This window comes from Prionailurus bengalensis, chromosome E2, assembly GCF_016509475.1.
Source record: "Prionailurus bengalensis isolate Pbe53 chromosome E2, Fcat_Pben_1.1_paternal_pri, whole genome shotgun sequence".
Lineage (NCBI taxonomy): Eukaryota > Metazoa > Chordata > Mammalia > Carnivora > Felidae > Prionailurus > Prionailurus bengalensis.
Genome location: NC_057352.1, coordinates 50,360,179 through 50,374,342, shown reverse-complemented (window position 1 = coordinate 50,374,342; position 14,164 = coordinate 50,360,179). Strand labels below are relative to the sequence as shown.

At 53.1% G+C, this 14,164-nt stretch overlaps 1 protein-coding gene across 1 annotated transcript; it reads left to right on the top strand.

Annotated features, from left to right (window-relative positions):
• The first annotated feature begins 1,259 nt into the window (after positions 1 to 1,259).
• On the top strand, positions 1,260 to 13,776 carry CHST6 (carbohydrate sulfotransferase 6). The gene is made up of 3 exons (XM_043599708.1): positions 1,260 to 1,721; positions 10,675 to 10,750; positions 11,939 to 13,776. Exon 3 carries the CDS (start codon positions 11,955 to 11,957, stop codon positions 13,140 to 13,142), a length of 1,188 nt encoding a protein of 395 aa, XP_043455643.1. The 5' UTR covers positions 1,260 to 1,721; positions 10,675 to 10,750; positions 11,939 to 11,954; the 3' UTR covers positions 13,143 to 13,776.
• The last annotated feature ends 388 nt before the right edge of the window (positions 13,777 to 14,164 follow it).

Sequence of the window (14,164 nt, the reverse complement as noted above, 5' to 3'; positions counted from 1 at the left end):
TCTCTAATTTTGGTAAATGATTTTCCAGTTTCTGTTTGAATCAGGTGAGGCTCCCTAAGGCCCTGCTTAGGTCCCATCATGGAAGATTAATAAGGCAATTTTCTGTCTTCTTTTTTTCTTTCTCTTCATGTTCGTGCTTTTTAAAAGACGTCTTGTTTCTTTCTGACCAGAGAAGTTCTAAATGCCTATTGGGGAAAATGTAAAATTACAGAAACCTAAAGAAAATAAGTTGTCTGTAAATGTAGAAGTTATCACGATTGGCATTCTGGCACACATCTTTCTAATCTTTTGTAGTCTTTCTAATTTTTTCATTATCATAAACAACACTTCCATGAACCTTGTGTATAAATCCTTCTTGCCAGTTTATTTCCTTAAGTTAGATGCTAGAAAGGAATTACTAATTCAGAAAGCTTATGGCCGTTCTTAAGGATTTAAATTCATCTTGCCAAACCGCATCCTGGAAAGAATGCACTAATTTATACTCCCAGCAGCAGAGACTTCTTTTAGATCCCAGCACGGATTGTAGGAGGTCAGAATTTTTTTTCAGATGCCTGGACTCTGTTGTTATCTGGGCGGGGAAGGGGGACGGAATGCTTTACTTTTTGAAATTTATCTTGTATTTACCCGGACTTGCTACCAAGCCTGTGCCTCTGGGATGAGACTAGAACAGGGAAGGGACGGGAGGAGGGGGCAGCCAGCTCTGGGCTTAGGTCCTGAGGGCCACCTGGCGTCTCAGCCCCTCCCAGCTGGGCTACTGGCTGGGGAGGCTGCGCTGTCCGCTCGGCATCAGGATGCCTTGGACTTGGCTTACTTAGGTCTGAGGCTGGGGGCTTGGGAAAGCGGCTTAGATTCCAAGTCACTTCGCTTCGAGGATGACACAGAGAGCGAGGGGGGGCAAGATTACGATTTGATTTCCCTCGCCAGGGCCTTTTGTGCTCCCCGGAGGCTTCGCTCTCCGCGACCGGAGCGGGAGACAACTCTTTCGGTCAGCTAGTCGGGTGAGGGGGTGAGCGCCAGCGCCCTTTGACATCCTCCCGCTGCCCCCGGGGCCCACCTGCGCCCGCCCTCACCCCGCCCTCCCGCGCCCGCCCCCGCCCCCGGGCGGCCGCCCCTCCCCCGAGGTGGGGAGGGTAGTGGGAGCCGGGGGCCAACCGGCTCCTTCCTTCCTTCCGTCCCTCCCGCCCCGGCTCCCGCCCGCCGGCTCCGGGACCGCAGCCACGTCTGAAAGCGCCTCATTGTGCGCGCTCTTCTCGGGCAGCGGGCGGCTGCACTGGCGGCGCGGGGCGCAGGGCGCGGGGGGCGCGGCGCCCGGCACGGGTGGGGGGCTCCGGGCAGGGGCGCCCCAGTCCGCGTCTTGTCGTTGCCCCACGACTGCCCCGCACGCACACCCCCCGTTCTTACGACGCCCCTCCGTTTCCAGGACACGCCTGCCCCGTTTCCAGCTTCCCCCCGCCTGAGCTCGCCAGGTGCCTCCAATATCGAGGCATCTGCTGCCCCCGCGCCCATGCCTCTCGGAGCCTTCTCCCCGGGGTCACTGCGTGCCCCTTAAGAGCCTTGGGAGCCTGCGGGGCACATCAGCTCCCGAGGAGTCTCCCGGTGAAGACACGGCCGGCCGTGGACTGGAACTGGGAAGAGGCGAGGTCAAGGAGCCCCTGCCGAGCCTCAGGAGAGAGGTGTCCGCCTCCCGCCGCGCCAGCTCGGGCAGGGACGCCAGCTTCGGGGTACGTTGGTTCGGCCTGTCTCCGCGCAGGATGCCCCCAAACCGGGGCATTGATCTTGCAGCCGAGGAGTCGGGTCTGGGGAGAAGAGCTGAGGGTGGTGGTTCTAACCGAAGGTGGAAAGGGCATTGCAGCCCCAGGCGCTGGTTTCACGGTGTCTTCCCGGGGCTTCAGCTGCACCGGAGATCGCTACTGGGGATCCCTAATCTCTTAAAACGGGAGTTGCCAAGGGCTTTAATCCAGAAAGCTTTTTCCACGGAACTCTTTTGAGAAAAAGCAGCTTGGTGAGTGAATTGAGAACCATATGCAGCTGACCTTGGAGCCTGGCGGCCTCTGTTGGGGCTGCTGGATCTTGGCCTCAGCGGAGGTGCCCGGCCAATGTTAACTCTCTTTTCTGTACCCTCTTGCGCCGGAGGCATGAGGATGGGAAGACTGAGGCCTAGAGAGCAGAAAGGGCTTGGCTTCCCTGAGGCCCTGAGTGAGTTGCCAAGTACCAGAGGTAATGAGAATAGTGTGTGGCTGCTTCAGCTCTACGGTTCCATTGACTCCTCTCCATCGCGTGTGGTAGGGGCTGTCGCGGCGTCCTTTGCAAAGGAGCCAGAGGAGGAAGCGCCCAGACGTTAGGAGTGCCCTGCCCCAAGCCACACACCTCACTGGTGCAGAGGCAGAATTTGAACCCAGTCCGGCTTTCAGAAGCCAGTCTTGTAGCCACTATTCACCGTTGTTTTGCAGTACATGTTCTGACCCTGCCTGGGCTTGCCACATTCTGTTCCCAGGGTCACCTGAACCAGATCAGGCCGTTGTCCTTGAGTTTTCCTTATGAAAAGGCTTTCGCTCGGATTCATATAATATAGTTGTCACCCAGGATTTGGAAGATTTCTGAGCAAATACTAGTGTACTGTGTGACAGACCTTGTTTTAAGTTCTTTATAAATATTAACTCATTCACTTTTCACATCGAGCCCTGACTTGGGTTATATTATTTCCCCCATTTATTTTTATTTTATTTAAAAAAATTTTAATGTTTATTCTTGAGAGAGAGAGAGAGAGAATATGCAAGTGGGGGAGGGGCAGAGAGAGAGGGAGACACAGAATCTGAAGCAGGCTTCAGGCTCCGAGCTGTCCCCACAGACCCCCATTGCTGCGCTTGAACTCACAAACTCATGAGATCATGACCTGAGCCGAAGTTGGATGCTTAAGCTACTGAGCCACCCAAGCTCCCTGAGTTTTGCTTTTTTAATGCTTAATTTATTTTTGAGAGAGAGAGAGAGAAAAAGAGACAGAGAGATAGAGCACGAGCTGGGGAGGGGCACAGAAAGAGGGAGACACAGAATCTCAAGCACGCTCCAGGCTCTGAGCTGTCAGCACAGAGCCCAGATGTAGGGCTCAAACTCAAGAACTGTGAGATCATGACCTGAGCCAAAGTTGGATACTTAACTGACTGAGCCACCCGGCACTCCCATTTTTTTTTTTTTTTTAAGTGAGCTCTAGGGGTGTCTGGATGGTTCAGCCGGTTGAGCATCAGATTCTTGATTTTGGCTCAGGTCATGATCCCAGGGCTATGGGCTAGAGCCCAGCATGGAGCCTGCTTAAGATTCTCATTTTCTCTCTCTCCGCCTCTGTCACTCTCCCCCGCTCATGCATGCTCTCTTGCTTGCTCTCTCTCTCTCTCTCTCTCTCTCTCTCAAACAAAATAAACAAAAACCTTTTAAAGTAAGCTCTAGGCCCAACATGGGGCTTGAACTCATGACCCTGAGATCAAGTCGCATGCTCTACCCACTGAACCAGCCAGGTGAATTTCCCCCGTCTTACAGATTCAACAACAACAATAGGCACAGAGAGATTAAGTATCTTGTCCAAGGTCACCCAGTAAATGATCAAATGGAGTTCATCAGCCACTGTGCCAGCACTGCTCCCTGTCATGAGACAGAATCCTGCTTCTGGTCTAGTAAGGGGACATAGGTACAGAAATGCGTGAACAAGAGTATTGTGCACAGTGATAGTAGCATTAACGGTGATTTCTCAGTATCGCCTAATACTCAGGCAAGGTGAAATTTCTCTCATTGCCTCAAAGATATCTTCTTGCACTTGGCTTGTTTGAATCAGAATCTAAACAACATCTACACACTGCATTTGGCTATTCCATGTTTTGAGTAGTTTTCTTCTAAAACAGCCCTTTCCTTTTTTTTTTTTTTTCTTATGTGATTGAATTCTAAGAATGATTTGCTTTTCAAAAATAACAAATCAATCAAAATAAAATGTTAAAAAAATAAGCCAGAGAACTTTCCAGATTATCCCTGTAATAAGAGGGCTCTGTCAACACCTGGGAGAACACAGGAGAATGTTCTCAAGGTGCATTCCCTACCCCCCCTCCCCTGCATGAGTTATTTCAGAAAAGAGGTGGGAGTCCCCAGACTTCAGGTCTCCCCAGCTGTAAGGTTCTATGATTAGGTCCAGCGCAAAATGCATTTTGAGGATCCCCAAAGTTCAGAGCCAGAGAAAGGTGTTATGTGTTACCTGCTCATCTGCTCTGAAATGCCCCCCGGGGTGGCTCTGAGCCAGGGGGACTTGAGGCTCCTTTCCCAGACAATTTGATTTCATTTCCCAATAGATTCCTGCCGGCAAACCTGTTTCCTCCAGCAGCATCTGGGCTGTGTGACTCCAGCTTCCTTGCCTCTGGCTGATGCCACGAAGCTGCTCATTAGGGCTGGCAGAGAGCAGATGTGGCCAGGGCTTGGGGCCAGGAATGTCTCCTGCCACAGCCTGACCCAGTCCACAGCCCTGAGGCTAAGGGTGGGCTTAGGGATCTTCACTCCTTGCAGCCTCTGGGAGGTAGTTCTCCATCCTTGCCCCTGTCCTACTCTGGCCAGCTGGTACTCGGGTCAGCCAGGGGACTGATCTGCCGCACTCCCCGTCCTGCAGCGAAAGCTGGAGCAGGCAAGCTCCACCCGTGCCCATGCCTCCTTTAACCAAGTTTATGAGTTTACGATTACCAAAGTAATACAAGTCTGTCGTAGACCACCTGGAAAACGCAGCAAAAGCACTAACAAGAAAAAAATTACTTGTTATCTGGCCATAGAAAGGTAACTACTATTCAGCACACATTGTTCCAACTTTCTTTCTATGCATTTTTGTGTATTTTTTTAATAAAAGCTCTATTGAGATACAATTCACGTACCCTAAAGTTCACCCTTTTACGGTGCACAATTCACTGATGCAACAGTATACACATGTTGTGTGTTAATCACCTCGGGGTTTATCCATGCTGTAGCATGTATCAATATTTCATTCCTGGGATGCCCGGGTGGCTCAATTGGTTAAGCGTCCCAGTTTGGCTCGGGTCATGATCTCCTGGTTCATAGGTTTCAGCCCCCACGTCTGGCTCTGTGCTGGCTGTTCAGAGCCTGGATCCTGCTTGGGATTCTGTGCCTCCCTCTCTCCCTGCTCCTCCCCCACTCACACACTGTGTGTGTCTCTCTCTCAAAAATAAATAAACGTTAAAAAAAAAAAAACTTTATTCCTTTTTATTGCCAGATAACACTCAATTACAGTTGACTCTTGAATGTGGGTTTAAACTGTGTGAGTCCACTTACATGCAGATTTTTTTCAGTAAACACACTGTGGTAGTATAAATGTATTTCTCTTCCTTAAGATTTTCTCAGTAGCATTTTCTTTTCTCTAGCCTACTTTAATACATATAATATGCAAAATAGGTGACTGTTCGTGTTAAGGCTTCCAGTCAGCAGTAGGTTGTTTGTAGCTAAGTTTTCCCGGAGCCAGAAGTTACACATGGGGGGGGGGTGGCGCCTGGGTGGCTCAGTGGGTTAAGCATTGAGCTCTTGATGTCAGCTCCGGTCTTGATCTCGGGCTTGTGAGTTCAAGCCCCACGTTGGGGTCCATGCTGGGTGTGATACTACTTTAAAAAAGTTGCACATGGATTTTCGACTGTGTAGAGGTTGATGCCCCAACTTCCACATTCACCAAGGGGAAGCTATGTATGGATGTACCACACATTTTGTTGATCCGTTTATCATTTGATAGGTATTTGGGATGTTTCCACTTTGGGGCCATTATGAATAATGCTGCTATGAAAGGTGATGAGCACATTTTTGTGTGGACATGTGTTTTCAGTCTTCTTGGATACGTATTTTATTTTATTTAAATGTTTATTTATTTATTTTTGGAGAGACATTGCAGGCAGAGGAAGGACAGAGAGAGAGAGAGAGATTGAGAATCCTAAGTGGGCTCCTCACTGATGTAGGGCTCGATCCCACAAACCATGAGATCGTGACCTGAGTCGAAATAAAGACTCAGATGCTCAACCACCTGAGCCACCCAGGCACCCCTGGATATATATGTATTTTAGAGTGGTGTCCCTGCACCATGTGGTAACCCTGTGTTTAACCTCTTGAGGAACTGCCTGTTTCCTGCAACACCTGCACCACTTTGCACCCCCCAGCGGTGTCCACGGCTTCCCCACCTTCTCACTAATGCTGCTGATCTACCTTTTTGGTTCTAGCCATCCTAGTGGATGGGGAGTGATATCTCATTGTAGTTCTGATTGCCATTTCCCAAGCGACTAAAAATGTCAAGCATCTTTTCATGCGCTTGTAGGTAATTTGTATATCTTTGGAGAAATGTCTACTCAAATCTTTTGCCCATTTTTATGTTGGCTTCTGTGTCTTCTGTTATTGAGTTGTAAGAGCTCTTTATATATTCTGGCTCCCATACATATGATTTGCGAGTATTTTCTCCCATCCGGGGCAAATTCTGACTCCACTGCTGTGTGGGTCCTTTAGGCAAATTTCTTAATCTTTCTAAACTTCACTTCCCTGATCTGTAAAACAGGGAGGGGTATCAGGTCCACTGCATAGGTTTGTTGTAAGGATTAAATCAGAAGATGGGCGCAAAACTCTTGGCACATAGGAAGCCCTCAATGGATCGTATTTACTGGTGCTCCGTGTTTCCAGCCCACTGTAAACATTCATCTTCCTCCTCTCTCTCCTTTTCTCCCTTGCTTCCCCCCCCCTTTTTTTTTCCTGTTTTTCCCTCCTTTTCAGCCTTCTTTGTAACAGATGCCCCGGGCTCCATTAGAGCTGGCTTGCCCCCCAGGGGTGGCCCTTGATGCCAAGAGTCCACTGATCCCTCATCTGGGATCTGTTTTCTGTAGCCTTTGGGATTCCTGAACAGGGATGGCCTCCAGCTGATGCCAAACTGAGAGAAAGCTGAGCCCTGGATTTGTACTTAGTATTACATTTCACTCCCTTAGATGCGTTGCCAGGGCTGGGAAGGGCTGATGACAGGACATGCTGCGGAGTCAAGGGCACACAGAGCTGGGGTGCAGGTGAGGGTTTCCCAGAGAGCTGGATTCCTGGGCTCCAGGTCACCCCCCTCCTGTGGCACACCGTCCTGCCCTCAGGTTTCCCCTTGGCAAGTCAGGTAGAACAATAGCTCCTTCCTGTGTCTCCCAGGCCAAGAAACAGTCAGGGATATTTAGAAGATACTGTCACTTAAAAAAATGTTTTTTTAATGTTTATTTATTTTTGAGAGAGAGAGAGAGACAGAGCATGAGCGGGGGAGGGACAGACACACACACACACACACACACACACACACACACACACACACACAGAATCTGAAGCAGGCTCCAGGCTCTGAGCTGTCAGCACAGAGCCCGACGCGGAGCTCAAACTCACAGACCATGAGATCATGACCTGAGCCGAAGTCAGACACTTAATCGACTGAGCCACCCAGGCACCTCTGAAGATACTGCCACTTTAAAATGCTCAGGAGGACACTGCAGAGCCTGCTTGGGACCCTCTCTCTCTCTCTTTCTCTGCCGCTCCTCTGCTTGTGCTCTCACTCTCAAAATAAATAATTAAACTTAAAAATCAACGCTCAGCAGGAAGAAATGTGGGACATGTGGGGGAGTTCCTCCCTTTGGATTTGGATCATAGAGTGTCTGACTTAAGTTAGGCAAATCTTTATTAATATCATCTACTCTTTAGTCTTTGGGACATTCCCTGACATGACACTTACTGCCTTATTCAGTCGGGATTCTGAACTTTTTTTTTTCAATTTTTTTTTTCTCAACGTTTTTATTTATTTTTGGGACAGAGAGAGACAGAGCATGAACGGGGGAGGGGCAGAGAGAGAGGGAGACACAGAATCGAAAACAGGCTCCGAGCCATCAGCCCAGAGCCTGACGCGGGGCTCAAACTCACGGACCACGAGATCGTGACCTGGCTGAAGTCGGAGGCTTAACCGACTGCGCCACCCAGGCACCCCGGGATTCTGAACTTTTTAATGAAATATAACATACGTACAGAAAAGAGCATAAAAGTACAGCTTGATGGGGTGCCTGGGAGGCTCAGTTGGTTAAGCGTCCGGCTTCAGCTCAGGTCATGATCTTATGGTCTGTGAGTTCGAGCCCCGCATCGGGCTCTGTGCTAACAGCTCAGAGCCTGGAGCCTGCTTCGGATTCTGTGTCTCCCTCTCTCTCTGCCCCTCCTCTGCTCACATTCTTTCTGTCTCTCAAAAATTAGTAAACATTAAAAAAATTGTTTTTAAATACAGCTTAATGACTTTCCACAAATCAAACACGCTCAGGTACTTAGCACCTCATCAAGAAACACGGCATGACGGGCCTCCAAATGCTCTGTCCAGGCTTCCTGAGGGTTCGGCCCACACCCCACCCCACCCCACCAACGGGACCCACTTTCCAGTCAAAATGCTTGGTTGTAAACGGGAGAAATCGAACTCGCATTGGCTTGGCTAAAAAAGGGGGTATTTTTCCCCACTGAGAAGTCCACAGGTGAATCTCGCCCAGCTGGATCCAGGTGCTCACGGCTCAGACTTTTTTTTTTTCTCTGCTCACTTCTCTTCTGTGTTGGCTTTATACCCAGGCAGTGTCCCTCTCCCCTGCAGAGCTATAAAACTCCTGGGATTGGACTTGGGGCAAATGTCCATTCCTAAGCCTGTCGCTTGGTCGGGGGATGACGTGCGGAATATACAGATGAACCAGGCTTGGTACACATGACTCCCTACGAACTGGGAGGTGGGCGGTCAGCTCCACGCAAACCACGTGCACTTTGTGAGTGAGGGGTGGCTCCCCAGAGAAAAATCTAGAGGCTGTTAGCAGAATAAGGAGGAACAAGTACTGAGTGGACCCAAAGAAACTCTGTCTAGTGCACTCGTCCACACTGATGCCTGGGAACAGACAGTTGTGAAAAAACACAGTGGCAAGGAGGCGGGGGCAAAGTGTCACTCAGGGCAGAGTGGTACCTGGCTTGAGAGAGGCACAGGTGAGGTGTCTTCAGAGGAAGCGGGGATGGGCACTCGCAGCAGAGGAGAGAGGAACATGGAGTGTTGCTTCCAGGTCACCTGACCTATAGGATGCTGGGTCAGAAGTATGGGAAGTGAGTCTGGAAAGCTGAAGGTTGCTGCACAGGGGAATGACGATGAAATACACTGCATAGGTGGCGAATTCTGTCTCCCTCTCCCTCTCTGCCCCTCCCCTGCTCACACACTCTCAATCTCTCAAAAAGAAATTAAAACATTAAAAAAAAGAGGTAATTTCTACCTTGCAGGAGTGTTGGGAGGATGCAATTCACTCATGAAAATTAAGTCCTTGTCCTGGTACCTTTCGGACCCGTTCTTAACTTTGAACCCTGAGGTGACTGGGTGTGCTATACACAAGGCTCCTTATCAGGAAATCTCCCACAGGACCTGGTCTTCCCTGGGCTCCCGCATGGGGTAGGGTGTGTCAGTCCCCTTCCTAGTTCTCGAGTTCCAGTAATAAGATCAGATATCAGCTCCGGTATTGTGTGAGTCACTTAAGAAAATGTCTGGTTTCCTTGGAGTACATCGGCCTGTGGCTGAGACCCTCCCTAGCCAGAAAAGGGCTGGGCTGGCCAGGGCAGCTGTGTTTGGGCCAGACCTCAGGGTCCTTTGCTCTGCAGGGATCCCCCAGGATATGGGAGAGGCCAGCTGCTTGGGATCAGAAAATGCCAGGAGCTTAGAGATGGAAGTCCTGGGTCAGGGTCCCCCTTCCCCTACTATCTCTCCAAGCCTTGGGTCCTTCACCTAAGAAGTTGAGATCACAATGTCTACCAAAGGGGCCATTGAGTCAAAACAGCATCTAGCACTCGTATGTCAGCAAATGCAAGTTGAGTTCCCTTCCTCTCCTGTGCCCTGTTCTCGTGGAGAAGCACATCTTTGAGGAGAGGAGATAACACGTGCCCAGCAGGAAGGCGGCTGCTCTCCTTATGTTCCGGGAGTGAGCGTAGGGTCCGGGACTCGAGAGACAGCGTCGGAGTCAGCAGATGTCAGGTCCGTTGGGTGTCCTCCACCCACTCCTGCAGCCTCTGGATAAGTGGGATCAGCTCACGATTTAGACCCAGCTTCTCCCGGTGGTGATATGGCTGGGGGGTGGGGTGGCTTAGTGGGGAGCAAATACTATGGAAGCAAGGAGGAGACTTCCAGCCTCCTCCTTCCAAAGCAGCTCATCTTTGAGACCTCGGGATGTGCAAGCTTGGCTCAGGGTTCCTTCCACTGTGTGGGACAAGAGTGACATTCTTAAGATCCACCACAGGACCCAGGAGTGGCTGGGGAGTAGAGGTGGGCTTGGGAGATGCCGGGATTCCAAATGTAGGTGACCTCAGGGTGTCTCATCTGGGTGGGGAAGTCATCTGCCCCAGGTCTCCTAGCTGCTAAGTGGCACCAGAGGGCTCAGTGCCAGCCCTCCCTTCTCCATCCAGCAGGAGAGACCACCTGTTCGCACCCATTTGGAAAAATGTACCCTGCCCCTGGTCTGTGCCCAGCTCCAGGCGGGGGCTGGGCAGCTCTGTTCCACCTGCAGGGACCTTTCGGTCAGTAAGGGAAGGCAAAACCCTCCCCCTGTGCGGGGTTATCTCCTCCGGTGAGACGCTGACCCAGCCTCCCTCCTGCTTCCTCAGGCCCTGAAGAACCCGAGGACGTCTTCCATGGATTTGTGATTGAGGTGGGCAGCTCTCCCAGCGGCCCTGGACTACCGTGAGTAACCTCAGCATGGAGGCAAACCGTGGCCAGGGGCCTGACTGCTGTCACCTGCTCCCCTGGTTCTGTCCCACCTCCCCCTCAACTGCTTTCTTCTGCACATTCACGCAGCTCCAGAAGGGTACCTTCCCTCTGGAGTCCCAGCATCCCGCAGCACGCTACTCCCTGCAGGTGGCAACAGTTGGTGTTCTTTGTCTCTGTCATTTATTTGTTTACTTTTAATAACAAAAGCTGTAGCTGCGTGTTTAAAAGAAGGCAAACAACACAGACCGCGCACTGTGTGGAAAGTGCAAGTTGCATGTTACGGGATTTGCTACATGCCCTGCCCCCATGCTCATTCCATTACTCCAGTGCCAGTATCAATCCCCTTTTTTTTTTTTTTTTTTAAATTTTTTTTTAACGTTTATTTATTTTTTTGGGGACAGAGAGAGACAGAGCATGAACGGGGGAGGGGCAGAGAGAGAGGGAGACACAGAATCGGAAGCAGGCTCCAGGCTCTGAGCCATCAGCCCAGAGCCCGACGCGGGGCTCGAACTCACGGACCGTGAGATCGTGACCTGAGCTGAAGTCGGACGCTTAACTGACTGAGCCACCCAGGCGCCCCTCAATCCCCTTTTTACAGATGGGTAAACTGAGTCACAGGCAGATTAAGAGTTTTGTCCGAGATCACAGGCTAGGAAGTGGCTGAACCTGGGGAGGGAGCCAAATGACTCATCAAGCTGTTTAGCTAAATAACCTAAAATTGTCCCCCCAAAAGGAATTCTTAAGCAAAAGGTGGGATTCTTTTTTTAAAAAAGAGAGAGAGAGAAAGAAAGAGAAAGAAAGAAAGAAGGAGGGAGGGAGGGAAGGAGGGAGGGGGAAGGAAGAAAGAAGGGAAGAAAGAAAGAGGAGTAAGGCAGAGAGAGAGAGGGAGAGAAAGGCAGGGGAGGGGAGGAAGTAAGGACCAACATACATTTCCCGCAGTAGTCTGCAACTGGCCTTTGCTCTGCAGGGTCTAGATCATGGCTGATGTCTTAAAGTCCTGTTGCCGGGGGAGCGCCCAATGAGACGGCTGTAGTCCAGGGAGCACCCCACAGGTCGGGGGGTCCAGACCCGGGGTCCGCTCTCTGCAAGCACCGGGCGGGAGTTGGGCTGCGGCGCGGCTAGCGGGCCGCGGTCCCCAACGGCTGCACTCTCCTCCCGCAGGCCCCCGGCCGGCGGCATGTGGCTGCCGCGCATCTCCAGCACGGCCGTGACCGTGCTCCTGCTGGCGCAGACCGCCATCCTGCTTTTCCTGGTCTCCTGGCCCAGGCCGCCGTCCCCGGTGGGCGGCAAAGAGCGGGTGCACGTGCTGGTGCTGTCCTCGTGGCGCTCGGGCTCGTCTTTCGTGGGCCAGCTCTTCAGCCAGCACCCCGACGTCTTCTACCTGATGGAGCCCGCGTGGCACGTGTGGACCACCCTGTCGCAGGGCAGCGCGCCGGCGCTACACATGGCCGTGCGCGACCTGGTGCGCTCCGTCTTCCTGTGCGACATGGACGTGTTCGACGCCTACCTGCCATGGCGCCGCAACCTGTCGGACCTCTTCCAGTTCGCGGTGAGCCGCGCGCTGTGCTCGCCGCCGGCCTGCACCGCCTTCCCGCGCGGCGCCATCAGCAGCGACACGGTGTGCAAGCCGCTGTGCGGGCGGCGGCCCTTCGGCGTGGCGCAGGAGGCCTGCCGCTCCTACAGCCACGTGGTGCTCAAGGAGGTGCGCTTCTTCAACCTGCAGGTGCTCTACCCGCTGCTCAACGACCCCGCGCTCAACCTGCGCATCGTGCACCTGGTGCGGGACCCGCGGGCCGTGCTGCGCTCCCGCGAGCAGACGGCCAAGGCGCTGGCGCGCGACAACGGCATCGTGCTGGGCACCAATGGCACCTGGGTGGAGTCCGACCCCGGCCTGCGCGTGGTGCGCGAGGTGTGTCGCAGCCACGTGCGGATCGCCGAGGCCGCCACCCGCAAGCCGCCGCCCTTCCTGCGCGGCCGCTACCGCCTGGTGCGCTTTGAGGATCTGGCGCGGGCGCCGCTGCCCGAGATCCGCGAGCTCTACGACTTCGCGGGCCTGAGCCTCACGCCGCAGCTCGAGGCCTGGATCCACAACAGCACGCACGGGTCCGGGCCCGGCGCCCGCCGCGAGGCCTTCAAGACCTCATCCAGGAACGCGCTCAACGTCTCCCAGGCCTGGCGCCACGCGCTGCCCTTCGCCAAGATCCGCCGCGTGCAGGAGCTGTGCGCCGGCGCGCTGCAGCTGCTGGGCTACCGGGCCGTGGCCTCCGAGGCCGAGCAGCGCGACCTCTCCTTGGACCTGGTGCAGCCGCTCGGCACTAGCAGCTTCAGCTGGGCGTCGTCCACCGCGGCGCACCCCCGACCTTAGCGCAGGCCCCCCAGGCTGTGGCGGCGGGGGAGGGAGCCGGTCACGCAGCGCCCAGGCTGCTAGTGGAGGGGCCCGGAGTTGGGGAGTCTTCCTCCGTAGTACGAATGGACTGAGTCCCCGAAACTCCATGCTTCTTTCTTCTTGCTTCTTGCTTTTCCTTCGAGCCCTCCTTAGGAGCTGGATTCCCGTCGGGTGCACGCTTCACGGAAAGCAAAACTGTGTCCACGCTTCCTGTGGGCACCGCCAATAAGTTCAGACCACTCGGCTGCTACTGGAGTGCTTTCTTCCTAAGTCTCTTTTCCTTTTGGATGCATCATCCAACAGCTGACAAGGGGGTCCCGGCCCTACCTGGGAGTAGAGGGGGCGCTGCGGTGAGCTGGCCCCTCAAGTCCAGCCCCTCCCCCCCACACCCCAGACTTGTTGCCCCCAGGTCCCACCACCACACTCTATCAGAGCTGTTGGCATTTATATTGCTTGTTTCTTTCAGCAAGAAATCAGACAAGATGCCTCTTATCTTGTGGTCTCCCTCTAGCCTCTCTCTGCCCCATCCTCCCTGGAGCCCACATACTCCCATCACCTGCCCTGACAGTAAAGGTCCCACCCACAGAAATAAAAAATTAATGAATCTGCGTGATACTGGAGTTTACAGTCTGTAAAGTTTGACGGGCAGAACACAAAACTGAAGGGACTTGTCCGAGGTGACACCATGAGGAGGGTGGAGGCAGGATGGAGGGTTTTGCTCTGAGGCTACAGCGGGCGGTGGAGGGGTGAATGAGGCTTGCAGAGACCTGTCACTTTTACGAAGGAAGGGCAGATTCTCCCGTTTTACTTGCACTAGGGAAGACCAAGCAGCCATGGCTGGGGCCACAGCTGCGGGCTACAGGAAGCGATGAGCTAACCGAGCCCAGAGTGCAGCAGCTAGAGAGCCTGCTGGATGAGGCTGGTGGGAGGCCTCGGGAGGCCTGGGCAGCAAGCCAGGCAGAGCATGTGGCAAAGCAAGAAGTTGGCATCAGAATCAGTGC